This window comes from Dama dama, chromosome 2 (genome assembly GCF_033118175.1).
Source record: "Dama dama isolate Ldn47 chromosome 2, ASM3311817v1, whole genome shotgun sequence".
NCBI classification, from domain to species: domain Eukaryota; kingdom Metazoa; phylum Chordata; class Mammalia; order Artiodactyla; family Cervidae; genus Dama; species Dama dama.
In genome coordinates, this window is record NC_083682.1 from 42,833,855 (window position 1) to 42,850,132 (window position 16,278).

General features: G+C 40.7%; 1 protein-coding gene and 1 pseudogene across 2 annotated transcripts in view; one reads left to right on the plus strand and one right to left on the minus strand.

The window, feature by feature from the left end:
• GRM5 (glutamate metabotropic receptor 5) overlaps positions 1-16,278 on the minus strand; it is a 583,230-nt gene that overhangs the window by 12,072 nt on the left and 554,880 nt on the right. Inside the window, exon 8 of one of the 2 annotated variants that reach the window (XM_061120390.1) lies at positions 6,514-6,609. The exons of the other annotated variant lie outside the window; for it this stretch is intronic. Coding sequence (XP_060976373.1) covers positions 6,514-6,609 — 96 coding nt within the window. The remainder of the gene's footprint in view (positions 1-6,513; positions 6,610-16,278) is intronic. 2 annotated transcript variants of the gene reach the window in all.
• The window catches only part of LOC133040554 (polyglutamylase complex subunit TTLL1-like), a 201,340-nt pseudogene that overhangs the window by 11,787 nt on the left and 173,275 nt on the right, over positions 1-16,278 (plus strand).

The following is a 16,278-nucleotide window of genomic DNA, read 5'->3' on the forward strand; positions in this document are numbered from 1 at the left end:
ACCTGCTGATAAATTCCAAAGCTCTGTATCGACATTCACCTGAACATCGCAGAGATGACTCCTGAGGGACTGTAGGATAAGAGAACTTCCCTGGAATTTTACAGCGGTTGCTGAAAAACTAATTCCTTCTTTTTTTTTTTTTTTTTGGCCACTCACTGTGGCATGTAAGATCTTAATTCCCTGACCAGGGATCAAACCCACGCTGCCTGCAGTGGAAGCACGGAGTCCTAACTACTGGACTGCCAGGGAAGTCACCCAAACGGTTTCCATTTAGACAAAAGATTCCTTTTGACCTTAGTTGAAACGCTTCAAGTAATGCGTGTAGCTTAGATCTGATGTGTGAAGAGTACTTGAAGTTCGCAGCTTGAATCCCTCTTGGACGTCTACCACTGACCTGCTTATTGTTAACATCTATAAAAGAGCTCCTCATTTAAGAAAGCAGTTTTTTGGATTATTTTTTCTTTTCACATAAAATGGACACATGCCACAGGTGGGAGGCACAGTTCCAGTTCCATTCCCTCTGGGATGCTTCACATGCTTCGTGATGTCTCTTTGCAACCTTACCTCCCTCCCTCCCTCCCTCCCTCCCTCCTTCCTCTCTTCCTTCCTTCCTTGTATTATCGTAAGGACACTTAAAATGAGACCTACCCTCTTAAAACTTTTAGTGGACAACATAGTATTATCATATCATACCTGTTAGGATAACTATTAAACAACAACAACAACAAAAACAAGGGATAATCAATGTTTCTAAGGATGTGGAGAAATTGGAATCCTTGCACATTGTTGGTGGGAATGCAAAACATCTGTGGACAACAGTATGGAAGTTCCTTAAAGAATTGAAAACACACTGCAACCTGATCCAGCAATCCTACTTCTGGGTATACATTAAAGAAAAAAAAATTGGAATTAGGATCTCAAAGAGGTATTAGTACCTTCGTGGTCACTGAAGCATTATTCACAGTAGCCTAACAACCTAAATGTCCATTGATGGATAAATGGATAAAGAAAATGTGTCCTTTCTGAGGAGTCATTGTTGCAAAGAAGACATAAAAATGGCCAACAGGTACATGAAAAGGTGCTTATCATTAATTATCAGGGAAATGCAGGTCAAAACCACAGTCAGGCCATGCCTGCTAGAATGGCCACTATCAAAAAAGAGAAGAAATGACGAGCCTTGACGAGGATAGGGAGCAAAGGGAACCCTTGTACACTTTGGTGGGAAAATGAATGGATGCAGCCACTGTGGAAAACAGTTGGGAGGCTGCTCAAAAAATTAAAAAATCACACTATCATGTGAATCCAGCAATTCCGCTACTGGGTATTAATCCCAAAGAAATGAAATCAGTATCTTGAAAAGATATCTGTACCCCCATGTCTGTTGTAGCAGTATTTACAATGGCCAAAATATGGAAGCAATGTAAGAGTCCATGGGCTTCCCAGGTGGCACTAGTGGCAAAGAACCCACCTGCAAAGGCAGGAGGTGTAAGAGATGTGGGTTCAGTCCCTGGGTCAGGAAGCTCCCCTGGAGGAGGAACTGGCAACCACGCCAGTATTCTTGCCTGGAGAATCCCAAGGACAGAGGAGCCTGGTGGGCTACAATCCATGGAGTCGCAGAGTCAGACACGACTGAAGCGACTTAGCACTAGCACTGAGTCCATTGGTGGACAAATGGATAAAGAAAATGTGGTTAAAAAATATTATTCAGCTTATTATATTTAGAAATAGAAGGAAATCTTGCCATTTATGACAACATGGATGAAATGCGAGGGCATTATATTAAGTGAAATAAGCTAGAGAAAGACAAATACTGTTATGATCTCATATGTCCCATGGAAAGGAAAAATATCTTGCTTATAATGTTTTTGTGAGAACTTGATATATAACATTTGTGAAGGGACTACCAGTGTCTGATGCATAGTAATTACAATAATGGCAGCAATTGTTATTAGTTTTATTTGTTTTAGAATATCTCTGAATATGTTAGAATGTTAATTTGAAGTTGATGTTGGGGAGGAATGAAGACAAGACTATTGCAGCCATCCTCACCTATTGCTCAGCAACCAGCTGGCCTCTGCTATGCTGCAAAGCCGGACTCTCTCTCTTCTATGGGCCCTGAAGTTTTTCTTTATGGCTTTTGTTGTAACGTCTGTTTTTTCTGATATGAGTATTGGGACCCCTGTTTTTTTTGTCATTTCCGTTTGCATGAAATATTTTTTCTAACCCCTCACTTTCAGTCTGTTTGTATGCTTTGCCCTAAAGTGGGTCTCTTGTAGGCCACATGTTGTAGGCTTTTCTTTTTTAAACAATCTGCCAGTCTATGTCTTTTGATTGGAGCATTTTATGGACTCTGAATTTTGTATAACTATGTGTCTAGCCGTTTCTGAACATTTATTATTATTTAGTTTCTATTACTTTTAATTCTGTTTGCACTGGCATAGGTTACTATTTATATTAAATGAGGAGTTAATCTGATAAATAATTATTCTTTGGGGGAAGAGGTCCACATTGCTTTGCAGTGATCTGTTTTTCTGACTCTGTTCCTCAGTGGACAGTGAATTTTCAAAGGCATTAGTCTTGACTTGGTCATCCATTCACCTTGAGTCTTGTCAGTGCTTGACTCATAGTAGAAGCTCAATAATGAGCATTATATGGAGGAAGAAATAATTGAATGAATGAAAGGCAAAAGAATCCTAGCACAGATATCATGTTTTGGGGTTACTTTCAAATCTGAGCTCCTTATTCATTTAATAATGACTCTTATGATGTCATTGTTACTGGATTCTCCAAGGAATTATTAGATATTTATACCCACTAATATTAGATGCTGCATCTACTAGGTGAAAATCAGTTAATCAACTGATTGGGGATTGATCTTTCTTTCACATAATTGATATCATGACATAACAACAGTAAAAATCACCCCTTACCACCCTCCTTCCCTCAAGCACTGAATGGGCTTTAGATCTATTTCATTTGTTGAAGGAGGGCCCTTTTTCAGAGACTGGGAGACTCAGAGTGGCTATGCCTCTCCATCACGGAGTCTAACATGAGCACATCAGAATGCAGACTTAAGAAGCACAGAAGTGGAATCCCCCTGCTGATACGGGCGGTGATGACATTCATTGTTGAGGTTCTAGTCATTCCTGGGGGTGAATCATCTCTGTATGAACTCCCACGTTACAGAGTTTAGAGAATTCCCCTTTCTTAGAGCATCTCCCTGTTTAGGACTCTCTTTCACTCCTCCTGCAATCAGGAAGACTACTCTGAAACACAGACTGTCCACTGGGAAAGTATGAACAAATGACAAATTATGCTACAGTGAGACAGAAAAAGAAAGTTCACCCAAAGGGAAAACAGCGACATAGTGTTTCGGGAAGCTAGACTGTTCTGGGGACATACAGCGTTCCGATTCCTTTCCAAGCGTGGGAGGGGATAGGAGGAGGAGGGAGAGGGGAGGCGTTGTCTCCAGGCCCTGCCAGCGCTGCTGACAAGGTCACGCTATTCTGCTGGGCTGTGACTGCATGCCTTGTACAATTGCTCCTCCTCTCCTGCTAAGCAGTGTGGCTCACAAGGACTGCCCTGGGCGTAAATTCATAGGATCCAGCCCACTCTGTAGTTTGTGAGTTGCAGGTTGACATTCCTGGTTTTCTGTGGTGGTTTGAGCTTCCCTTAGCCCCTCCCTGGGACTGGCTGGGCTTGATGGTGGCCACAGAATCACCCCCAATGTTTGCAGAGTAAACATGATGCCTGCCTGTGACTCTGGGAAGCAACTGGGGGACGGAGTGGGAGTGGATGAGAAAGAGGCCTTATCAGCGGATACAAAAACTATGTACCAAAGTCTTGTTTAAGTATTCTGTTTCCAGCCTTTCCATTCTATTTCTGAGCAAGCAACTTGAGATTAACTACTCTAACCCCTTATTTAGAAATAGTTTACACTGCAGTGGTCTTCCCTCTGGTATCTTAATATCTTTCTCTTAATATTCATGTTAAGCTTATTTCTTCTGGGTAAATATATTGGTGTGCATATTGATATGAACAACTATAAGGACTCCTTCCATAGACTCTTTCTCTCTGTCAGTTTTTACTTGATGCTAAAGAAATGAGAAGAAAAAGTAGGAAGGGAAGGTCATTTGTTTCTTCTTAACTGTTCTTAATCTGTGGGGCTAAGGTGTTTGCTCCAACAGAACTGTCTTTGGTGCAGCGTACACTGTTCCCCTCTGCCTGCCAGGACATATCAGTGTAATAAGCCTCGCCATTACCTTGGCTTTATACAAACAAATGCTAAATGATGTCTTCCTATTGTAGGGAAACAGACCATTCTGGTGTAGACACCCTGCGTGGCTACCTTTGTAGATCTGGACCTGAACCAAGGAAGCTGGCGTCCCCTTACTCACACTCTGTCTTCTCCTCACCTGTTTTCAATCAAGGCAGCCTTGAGCAAATTAATCACTAGTCTGATCAGACTTGAGAGTTCGAGGCGCTGACCAAACCCTCTTGAGAATACTGCATGACAGAATTGAAACCTGATGTTTGCCATGAATAGCTCCACGTCATCTCCTACACAAATGGGTTATTTCAAAACACAAGTTTATGGACTGACTAAATCAGAATGACCTTGGAAACTTGTTACACTACAGATTCCTAGGTTTGGCTTCAGTGTATATATATATATATATATTTTTTTTTTTTTAACTTTTTATTTTGTATTGTGGTAAAGCCGATTAACAACGTGGTGATAGTTTCAGGGAAACAGCAAAGGGACTCAGCCATACATATACATGTATCCACTCGCCCCCAAACTCCCCTCCCATCCAGGCTGTCACATAACATGGAGCAGAGTGCCCTGTGCTACATACTCTAGATCCGTGTTATCCATCTTTGCCTCAGTGTATTTGACAGGCAGTCAGGTTTGCTAGGTTTGGGAGGTCCATCCGAGACAGTGCTTCAAATCAGAAGGCACTTTGGACAGAGCCCCTGTGCTCGTCTGGGACAGTGTTTTCACCTTGTCCTGCCAACCCTGACACTGTCTGGATGGTTTTCAAGTACAGGAATTACGCCACTTTCTCACATCTGAATGGAAGGACACTAGGAGCCCCAGTACCAGTCTGTTGAGTGACCCCCACAAAATGATCCATTGGTGGTTATCTTCCAGATACACTGGGATCTAAAGACGGCCGTTTACAGGGACATAAGGCCATCAGATATACCCGTGTGCACACGTACGTGCCTACACATACACATGCTCTCACTGTCTTGTGCTGGGAGCAGTGGATGAAGTCAGTCAAGCTCTTGACCAGGCTGCTAGGAACAATGACTCAGGCTATACACCGCACAGGTCAGGACACCATTTTCACAGACTGCAATGTGAATGGCCTTCCAAAAGTTGTGCCAGTGTCCTTGTAGAAACAGGCATTATTTTGGAAACCAAAAGAAACCCACTGCCACGGAATCGAACAGTGTTGGGGAGTGAAAGTTCAGTGGGATTGGATTCTCTCGTTGCTCTGCTCTCAGCACGTGCACACACGTGTGTGCACGCTGCACTCTCTGCACGTCCCCTTTCCTTTAACCCAGGCCGATTTGCGAGAGCTTCCCTTCCACACAACAGACAGATGGACTGGGAAATGCTACAGCAAATTAGGGGTGGGGAGCTAGTTCGTGGTGATCAGTTTCCCAACTCAGGGCTCCTCCAGCCTCCTGGGACCATTTAATGCCAGCCTTGACAGTCTTTATCTCCAGAGCCCTCTTCTTTGAAACCCAGTCCCATGCAATAAAGCACGATTATTTCATGCAACACAGCTCAGTCGATGCTCATAATTCCAAGTACCCCCCTTTTCCTGGGCACAGCTCGATTGGGAAGGCCTGGTGGGAAGGAACATGCAGAGCGCAGCGACACGGGGCGTTCACCACCAAACACAGAGGAGGAAGGGAGCTGCAAAGCTACAGTAGCTAGAGGAGGACTAGCTTTCCTGATGTCCGTTCACAAAGAGCCGCTGGCCTCTGCGGTTCGCTTGTTTGGCCTGGCATTTGCCCTTGGCTATGAGTTGACTTTTGACTCAGTGCAAGTCAGATTAATTCCCAGGCTTGTGAGATCAGGGCTGAATCTTTCCCTCCATTGCAGTCCTTCCCTCAAAACCAGTCCTAGGCTTTTGCTGTTTAATTTTTGTCAAGCGACTGGATGGTTCTGAGTTTCCTCCCATCTCTTCCACTTTGCAAACTCCACAGAAGCGTTTGACCAGTACGTTAAGATCCACAGGGCCACTGACTGTGAGCTAAGGCTTCAGACATGCAAAGCGCACAGCCCTGGGGAACAGCAGCGTCTGGGACAGGAGGCTCCCGTCACTTCTTGTGAGGACGGTGTGGGTTTTGCAAATCAAACCTGGGCGGAGGCCCAGGTTGGACACACTGCCTGGGAGGCAGGGCTGGGCAAGGACCCGGGCCAGGGAGCCACCTGTTCCTGCAGCTTGCAGACACGTAGTTCACACCACCTCAGGCCACTCACGTTTTGCTTACCTGCTCATGGTTGCTCTCCCACCATTCCCCATACTCCCTTTGGGGGTGAAACACTCTATTTCCGACTTGTGCTGGGCCAGCCTCCTGTCTTTGTACCTGGTGAGCGTGAACAAGGACAGGAGCAAACAGAAAGATGTGATTGTGGGCTTCACTGGGCTGAGGGAGACCTGGGCTCCGGAGGGTGGCCCCGCAGCTGAACGGGGCCCCTGCTTTCACCGTGGTGGCTGACCGGTGACGCTGTAGATGGTATGCGGATCACACTGCAGGACCATTTTGTTACTTCTTGGTTGAACCACATGCGGTCTACCCTTTTAAATTGCCTATTGATCATATTTAATAATCTATGGTAAAAGGAACATAATTCATAGCATCTAACGAAAAGATGAATGTCAGTAAATCAGAATTTACTTAACGTTTACCATGTGTCAGCCATGATGCTGGAATTTGACCTAAATGCAGTCCTGGCAACAACTCGTGGCAGAGCCTCTTTTTTTTTTTTTTTTTATTATATCCATTTTACCAAAGCAGAAACCTAAGATTATAAGGATTGAGCAGACTGATCAAGGATTTGAACACAGGAAGCTAAATTCAGAACCTGCATTTTTAGCTATTATAATGTGTTGCCTCCTAGTTTAAAAAGTCATCTGTGTCATTAATGAACCTTCACTGAGTACTACTATGTCTGTGTGTTATACTGGAAACTGGGGATGCCAAAAGAAAAGAGATGTTCCTTCCACGTAGGAGGTTTATACAACCTTTAAACTGATGTGTGACCATCAGTACTCTGCTGCCTGCATTGTGGAGGGTGGTTCAAACAGCTTTTACATCAGAGTTGGCAATTCAGCACACCTGGAGGGTACTAGAAGTTTCAACTAAAATTTGTGATTTCCAACAGTTGTCAGCTACATGGTGCATCAAGATGAGCTCTTGTATTTGTATGCCAGTTTTCAGAGCCTACATGCTTTCACAGAAATAATCTCTCTTTTATTCATCAGTTTAAACCTGTGGAGGTAATTAAAGAGGCACTGTTATTTTCATTTGCCAAATGAGGAAACAGACTTACTTAACTAACTTGACCAGAATCACAAGCCTACCTAGTTGAGAGGAATCGTCTGTAGAGCTTGTAAGGGTCCAAGACTCTTAAGATTTATTGTGTTTATTACATTTTCCCTCCTAAATCAGGAGCCTGACTTGGTGCCATGTCATCCATGTTCCTGGTATTCAGCAGGTAGTGATAGAGTGTCTTACTTTCAGAAGACTTGTTTGCCCTTGATATAGTTACATTTTAGAAAAGTTTCTTTTCCTTCTGTTTCACTATTAATATTAAATAAAACAATAAGCAGTAGAATTATAATCATTATTTGTCCTGGGATAAAGGCCTTCCTCATAACGTTGATTTCTTCTAAGATGTTAAAAGTATTTAGCATCTGAGTGAAAGTGAAATGGCTTATTAAATGAAGCAAAATAGATCACCTTCTTCAGTAGATGTTAGTTGAGCATCTATTAAATTCTAGAAATTGGGCTTTGTCCTGGGGATAGAGAGATAATTAACCCACAGGTGTTGCCTCGTAGAGCTCACCATCTCTTGGGAGAAGGAAGGAGAGAAGGCAGTATGTACTCAGTAACTTTAGGTCTAGGCCATAAAGAAGAGAGGAAAAGAACTTAAAGACCAGATTGAGCAGCCTTTACTGCACCAAAAAAGACACCTTAGAAGAGGATCCCCTGTGAAGTACCGGTCATCAAAGGACATTCACACTGCAGTGGGAAGCTTTTTGTATTTATCTGTGAATTGAGTTACACGGCCAGAAAACGGCTTTGGAGATTAATTTAAGAGAATATTAATAGAATAGTAGAATTATTTATGATTCCTTACAAAGGGGTCCTTAAAGTATTTTTTAACATCTTCTGTTAGGCTAATTTACAGTTAATTTAAATCTTTTAATAGATAACTTAGGACATTCTACACTTCCTGTTCAAAACTCTTCTCTCTGTCTCTGTCTGTCTCGCTTATGTACACACACACACACACACACACACACACACACACACACACTGCCAAGTGCCCCTGCTTTATGAAACAGATCCTAAACATTCTATTCTCTCCTAACCCATTCTGTTTTGGTAAAAAATTTTATAAATAATATAAAAATAGAAATCCCAACTTAATTCTAGTAAAGCAAGGGATACATTAGACTTATTTGGAACTTCCAAATAGTTCTTGTTTTCAAAGGAAGGTGAATTTACAGACTGTCACTTATAGACTGGGAAGCTCATCTTTGCTATCAGATGGGACCCTCCCTCTTCCTGTCTATAATTACAGCTTAAGTATGTTTACCAGATGCCTAAATAGACCACATTTTCATTCATTCACTTATGCGTTATTCCACTCAACAATAATGTACAGTTTAAAGTGGCTAATAATGCTTTTATAGTCTCTGCTGCAGCTGCATAATTCTTTCTATTTGGGCTTATTTAAAAAATAAAAAAACATCAACTAAAAATAGTTGAAGCTCTTCAGAATGTATAATTAATAAAATGTCAGTGAAATTTATTTCTCTTATGTAATAAGTTCATATATCTTTTAGGCACCTATTTAAACTTAGGTACACATGCACATGTCCACATGTATCCACACACATGCACATACTTGTGAGGACTGTTTTAAGTGTTTTACAAATATTGACTCACTTTTCAAATAAAGTGCTTTGTAATTATTTTCAAGGTCACAAGAAAAATAATAAGGAGTATATATATATGTAAATGCCTTAATCGCTTTGTTAAACACAAGAGACTGACACAACATTGTGAATCAGCTATACTTCCATTTTAAAAAGTTCTAAAAAAGAAATAATGATAACAGAATATTGAGTGTACCGGGTTCTTTTTGCTATATTATCCTCAGTTCTTAAAACTACCCTAAAGAGTAGGTGCTATTATCATCCTAAAGAGGGAGGCATTGAGAATGAACATGAGTAAACCCAGGCCCACATGGTTTATGAGTAGGGAACCCAGGATGAGAGTTTGTACCTCTGATTCCTAAGCTCATCTTATATCCATTCAACTTCCATATAAGTAACAATGTCAATAATTTTAGAAACAAGACTATGACTTATCAACTTTACATTGTGTTCCCTTGTTTGGGTTTAATTTACAGCTTTCCTGTTTCCTGAATACTCTATGTGCAAGGGACTGTGATAAGGAGCATGTGGGTAACTCATTGATATGTTCACAATCTGGAGTGGGATGATGAATTGTAAACAGATAATTTTTAAAGAAAGTGAGAAGTTTTATTGTAGAAACATTCAAGAAGGACTCTTAACCCATACTAGGAGGACTGGAAAAACTTCAGCAAGATATGATCCTACAGTAAATTGTCAAAGATGAGAAGGAATACAGTATGAAGAGACAGGTAGGCAGGCAGAAAAAAAAATCCAGCACAAACATGTGCGAGGCTTAGCAGCATGGCGTAGATGGGTAAAACAGTGCTTCCCTCCACCCCCCCCACCCCCGGCGATAGTGGTTTAGTTGCCAAGACCTGCCCAACTCATTTGTGACCCTCTGGGCTGCAGTTCGCCAGGCTCCTCTGTCCATGGGATTTCCCAAGCAAGAATCCTGGAGTGGATTGCCATCTCCTTCTCTGGGGATGTTCCCAACCCAGGGATCAAACCTGCAGCTCCATGTAAAATAAGACAAGGTAAAATGCAGGGTGTAGATGGATAGGGATATAAAACATAGCTTATGGATGAATTTATACTGTATGTTGTGAGATTCCACTGTGAGATCTTAAGGCTAAGGGAAAAAAAAACCAAACAAACATAGAGTTGACATTTAGATAAAATACCGTGGACTTGAGATAGATTTGAGATAGACTACTTGAGATAGACTCATTCTACTGCAATAGTCGTGTGAGAGATGATGAGATAATTCCTTGCGGCGGTGATGATATGGAGAAAGAGTAGATAACAGTTTCAAGAATATATGGGAAGTAAAATGAGTAGGATTATTGATAAATTTGGGCTTTCCTTGTGGCTTAGCTGGTAAAGAATTCACCTGCAATGCAAGAGACCTGCTTTCAATCCTTCAGTCGGGAAGATCCCTTAGAGAAGGGAAAGGCTACCCACCCCAGTATTCTGGCCTGGAGAATTCCATGGACTGTATAGTCCATGGGATTGCAAAGAGTTGGACATGACTGAGCAACTTTCAGTTTCACTTTTCATTGATAAAGAGAAAAGTGTAGAATGCTACCTAAGTTACTGCCTTAGGTGGTGCACTTAACTAAGTTAAGAAAATATAGGAGAGGGTATATATTTGGAGGAAGAAATAAAAAGCTTCATTGTGGAATATGGGGCTGGTGGAACATACAATTGGACACATTTAGTAGGCACATGGATTTAAGAATCCAGAAGTTAGGGGACTCTTACATAGTTGGGAGTCATCAGCATACAGATGATTGCAGATACCATGAGGATGGTTGAAAGTACCCACAAAAAACAGATAAACTATGGGATGGTCACGGGAAGGGAATTATATACTCACTCAGTCTACCTGTTCAAGAACTTCTATAACACTGTTTATGTAAGCACTCCTGATAAAAACTTTTTGAGTACCTACTATATGTTAGATGCTGAATTCAGGGTTCTTCAATCTGCTATTTTTTTTTTCTTCATACTCTTTAGACTTGTAGATCTGTGCTCAGTATAGTTTTGACACTCTGGTTTCTATGCCATAACTCTGGTATGAAAAACTGTCTTACTAGTTTTTAAATATTTAAGAATGAATTGTTCTGAAATTAGCTTTAGTTACCTTCTGTAAAGATTTATTTTTGTTGTTGTTCTTTTTGTATCTCCTTTGTTCAGGAAGCTCTAGTTCCTCTTAGATCTACAAGAGACCATGTTTATCTGGTGATAAAATTAAAAAATAAAAATTAGAGCAAAAGATAAAATTTAAAATATGGGGGTAGTCCCTCAGGAATGGATAGTAAATGTAATTTGCCCATAATGATTTGAACAAAAATTCCATTTCTTTATTTCCTTTCCCCCATTTCTATCAGTGTCTACTAGACATTGGATTACTGAAATTTCTATACAGGCTGTGTGGTTCAAAATGGGTAAATGAATGCAGAATGAGACGAAAGAATAGAATAAAATGAATATATTCAAACAAAAGTGTGTATATTAGGTGCAATAGCAGATATTGTGAGGATGATGCCTAAAGCTAGAAGGAAAAGAGAGAGTTTGATATTAGAAGTGACTATTACTTATGTGAGGGAGATTCAGGTAATAAATTTATCAGAAGTAGAATGACTAAAATGATGATTCTAATTGTATTAGAAGTTAATCATTACAACTGAGAAATGAGCCTATGATGATAGTTTGCCCTTTGTTGTTGTTTTGTTGCTGAAAAGTCATGCCTGACTGTTTGTGACCTCATGGACGGTAGCCCTCCAGGCTCCTCTATCCTTGGAATTCTCCAGGCAGGAATACTGGAGTGGGTTGCCACTTCCTTCTCCAGGGGATCTTCCCAATCCAGGGATTGAACCTGTGTCTCCTGCATTGGCAGATGGATTCTTTACCACTGAGTCACCTGGGAAGCCCTAGTTTGCCCTTTATATAGCCATTAAAGTAACTCAGAATGGTAGCAGAGCTTGGAGTAGACAGAAACTCTTTACCTAGAAGTTGGTAGTAGATGGTACTTTTAAACAAAGTTGAAGGATAGAGGGATAACTAGATGTCAGGAGCCTCAGAGAAGGAGGTTTTTCACTTTTACGTTTCTACACGGCGTGTGGAATGTGTCTGGAGGCAGTATGGAGTTGCTAACTCCCAGTTGTGTGCCCTGAGGAATATGTAATGCTGAAGGATAAGTAACCTTCTATGAAAGGCCTATAGGGGGAGGCATGTCCTTAGATCCACCTTCATCTTCAGCCTCTTCACTAAACACACCATTTATTCTATTTTCTTTAACTCTCAAACCACACTAGGTATCATTCAGTTTAGTGAAATGCACAGGGAGATAGTTTATCCTAGAAACCATTGTATACATATTTTACTTTATTCTATCATCCTTTAAAATATTTAGAGGAAAAGAATCCAATGTAGTCTATCTTAGAAGTCAGTGAAAGGATTCAAGCTATTAATAACTCACTTATTTGATGTATATTTTCAACCCACCCACCGGAGCTCTTTTCCTGGTGATCTTGTGTAGTAGAAATGTTTGTTGAGTCCTCTTCATCAACACTAATGCCTTTTAATTACATTAGCATTTTCTACTGGAAAGCATTTGTTCCGTGAAAACATTTGGCATCCCTTAATTAAGTTGTTGTTCAGTTGCTCAGTGATATCTGATTCTTTATGACCTCATGGATGCAGCACGCCAGGCATCCCTGTGCTTCACCATCTCCCAGAGATTGCTCAAACTCATGTCCATTGAGTCGGTGATGCCATCCAACCATCTCATCCTCTGTCGCCCCCTTCTCCTCCTGCCCACAGTCTTCCTCAGCATCAGGGTCTTTTCCAATGAGTCGGCTCTTTGCATCAGGTGACCAAAGTATTAGGGCTTCAGCACCAGTCCTTCCAATGACTATTCAGGACTGATTTCCTTTAGGATTGACTGGTTTGATCTCCTTCCAGTTCAAGGGACTCTCAAGAGCCTTCGCCAGCACCACAATTTGAAAGCATCAATTCTTTAGTGCTCAGCCTTCTTTATGGTCAACTCTCACATCCATACATGACTACTGGAAAAACCATAACTTTGACTATATGGACAATTGCTGGAAAAGTGATGGCTCTGCTTTTCAATACACTGTCTAAGATTTCTATAGCTTTCTTCCAAGGAACAAGTATCTTTTAATTTCATGGCTGCAGTCGCTCTCCGCAGTGATTTTAGAGCCCAAGAGAGTGAAGTCTCTCACTGTTTCCATTGTTTCCCCATCTATTTGCCAGGAAGTGATGGGACCAGATGCCATGATCTTAGTTTTCTGAATGTTGAGTTTTAAGCCAGCTTTGTCACTGTCTTCTTTCACTTTCATCAAGAGGCTCTTTAAGACCAATACAGTATACTAACGCATATATATGTAATTTAAAAAGATGGTAATGATAACCCTATATGCAAAACAGAAAAAGAGACACAGATGTACAGAACAGACTTTTGGACTTTGTGGGAGAAGGCGAGGGTGGGATGTTCTGAGAGAACAGCATTGAAACAAGTATACTATCAAGGGTGAAACAGATCCCCAGCCCAGGTTGGATGCATGAGACGAGTGCTCAGGGCTGGTGCACTGGGAAGACCCAGAGGGATGGGATGGGGAGGGAGGTGGGAGGGGGAATCGGGATGGGGAACACATGTAAATCCATGGCTGATTCATGTCAATGTATGGCAAAAACCACTACAATATTGTAAAGTAATTAGCCTCCAACTAATAAAAATAAATGAAAAAAATAATAAAGGCAGTCAATAAACATTTGTTGAATGAAAAAAAAAAAAGAGGCTCTTTAATTCCTTATCACTTTCTTCCATTAGGGTGGTTTCACTTGTATATCTGAGGTTATTGATAGTCCTTCCAGCAGTCTTGATTCCAGCTTGTGCTTCATCCAGCCTGGCATTTCTCATGATGTACTCTGCATAGAAGTTACATAAGCAGGATGACAATATACAGCCTTGATGTACTCCTTTCCCAATTTTGATCCAGCCCATTGTTTCATGTTCTATTCTAATTGTTGCTTCTTGACCTGCATACAGGTTTCTCAGGAGACAGATAAGGTGTTCAGGTATTCCCATCTCCTGAAGAATTTTCTGCAGTTTGTTTTGATCCGCACGGTCAAAAGCTTTAGCGTAGTCAATGAAGCAGAAATAGATGTTTTTCTGGAATTCTCTTGCTTTTTTGATGATCCAACAGATGTTGGCAATTTTATCTCTGGTTCCTCTGCCTTTTCTAAAACCAGCTTGAACATCCGGAAGTTCATAGTTTATATATTGCTGAAGCCTGGCTTGGAGAATTTTGAGCATTACTTTGCTAGCATGTGAGATGACTGCAGTTGTGTGATAGATAGAACATTCTTTGGGATTGGAATGAAAACTGACCTTTTCCAGTCCTATGGCCACTGCTGAGTTTTCCAAATTTTCTGGCATATTGAGTGCAGCACTTTAGTAGCATCATCTTTTAGAACTGGAAATAAGTCAGCTGGGGAATTCCATCTCATCCACTAGCTTTGTTAATAATAATGCTTCCTAAGGCCCACTTGACTTTGCATTCCAGGATGTCTGGCTGTAGGTGAGTGATCACACCATCATGATTATCTGGGTCATGAAAATCTTTTTTGTATAGTTCTTCTGTGTATTCTTGCCACCTCTTCTTAATATCTTCTGCTTCTCTTAGGTCCATACCATTTCTGTCCTTTATTGTGCCCATCTTGCATGAAATGTTCCCTTCGTATCTCTGATTTTCTTGAATAGATCTCTAGTCTTTTTCATTCTACTGTTTTTCTCTATTTCTTTGCATTGATCACTTAGGAGGGCTTTCTTATCTCTCCTTGCTATTCTCTGGAACTCTGCATTCAGTTGGGTATATCTGTTCCTTTCTCCTTTGCCTTTAGCTTCTCTTCTTTTCCCAGCTCTTTGTAAGGCCTCCTCAGACAACCATTTTGCCTTGTTGCATTTCTTTTTTGGGGGGATGCTTTTGATCACTGCCTCCTGTACAATGTTATGAACTTCCATCCATAGTTCTTTAGGCACTCTATCAGATCTAATCCCTTGAATCTATTTCCACTGGATAAGCAGATGACATTTGATTTAGGTCATACCTGAATTGCCTAGTGGTTTACTCTACTTTCTTCAACTTAAATCTGAGTTTTGCAATAAATAGATAATTATTTGAGCTACAGTCATCTGAGCTCTAGCCCTTAATGTTGAGTGGTTTGCTTTGGAAACAAACCAAGATCATTCTGTTGTTTTTGAGATTGCACCCAAGTACTGCATTTCAGACTCATATTGACTATGAGGCTATTCTGTTTCTTCTAAGGGATTCTTGCCCACAGGAGTAGATATAATGGCCATGTGAATTAAATTTCCCCATTCCCATCCATTTTATTTCACTGCTTTCTAAAATGTCCATGTTCACTCTTGCCATCTCCTATTCGACCACTTGCATTTAACCACTTCCTTAATAACAATTTCCAAATGTCTTTAATCCAAAGAAAAGACTTAAAGCTTATTTCCCTGTCTTATACACACCTAAAAAACAGGATGTGCATGTTTTAGGGATAAACTGCTTAACCATCCCTTGGTCTATTTATGTATAAGATTGCTTTTTGAAGCACATATCTTATTTTAAATCATGCACAAACTGAAGGCATTAATAAAATTAATAAGTCAGTGAAAGGATCATGGAAAATGTTGGAAATTTCACATATGCTTTCTGTGTAAATTCAATATGAAATGGACATCAGTGGAGCAGGAGATGAGCACTGTACAGTTAGTGTGTAGGAGGGTGTTCTTTAAGGAAATCTCTCATTTAAATGATCATAAATGCATCCCATTTACAAAGTAAATTTAAATCTCATTTTTCTTCATCTATTTTCTCTTATTCAGGATAGACATATGTATGAGCTGTGCAAAATGATATGAGAGAAAAGAGTCTTTTTGGCCAATAAAGTACAGAAAAAATAAGAATTATTGAAGTAGTTATAGAACAAATCACTTCGAATGTCAGAAAACCCAATAAATGATTTTCACACCAAAATTGCTGTCAAGAAGGCAGAGTTTTGAGGCTAA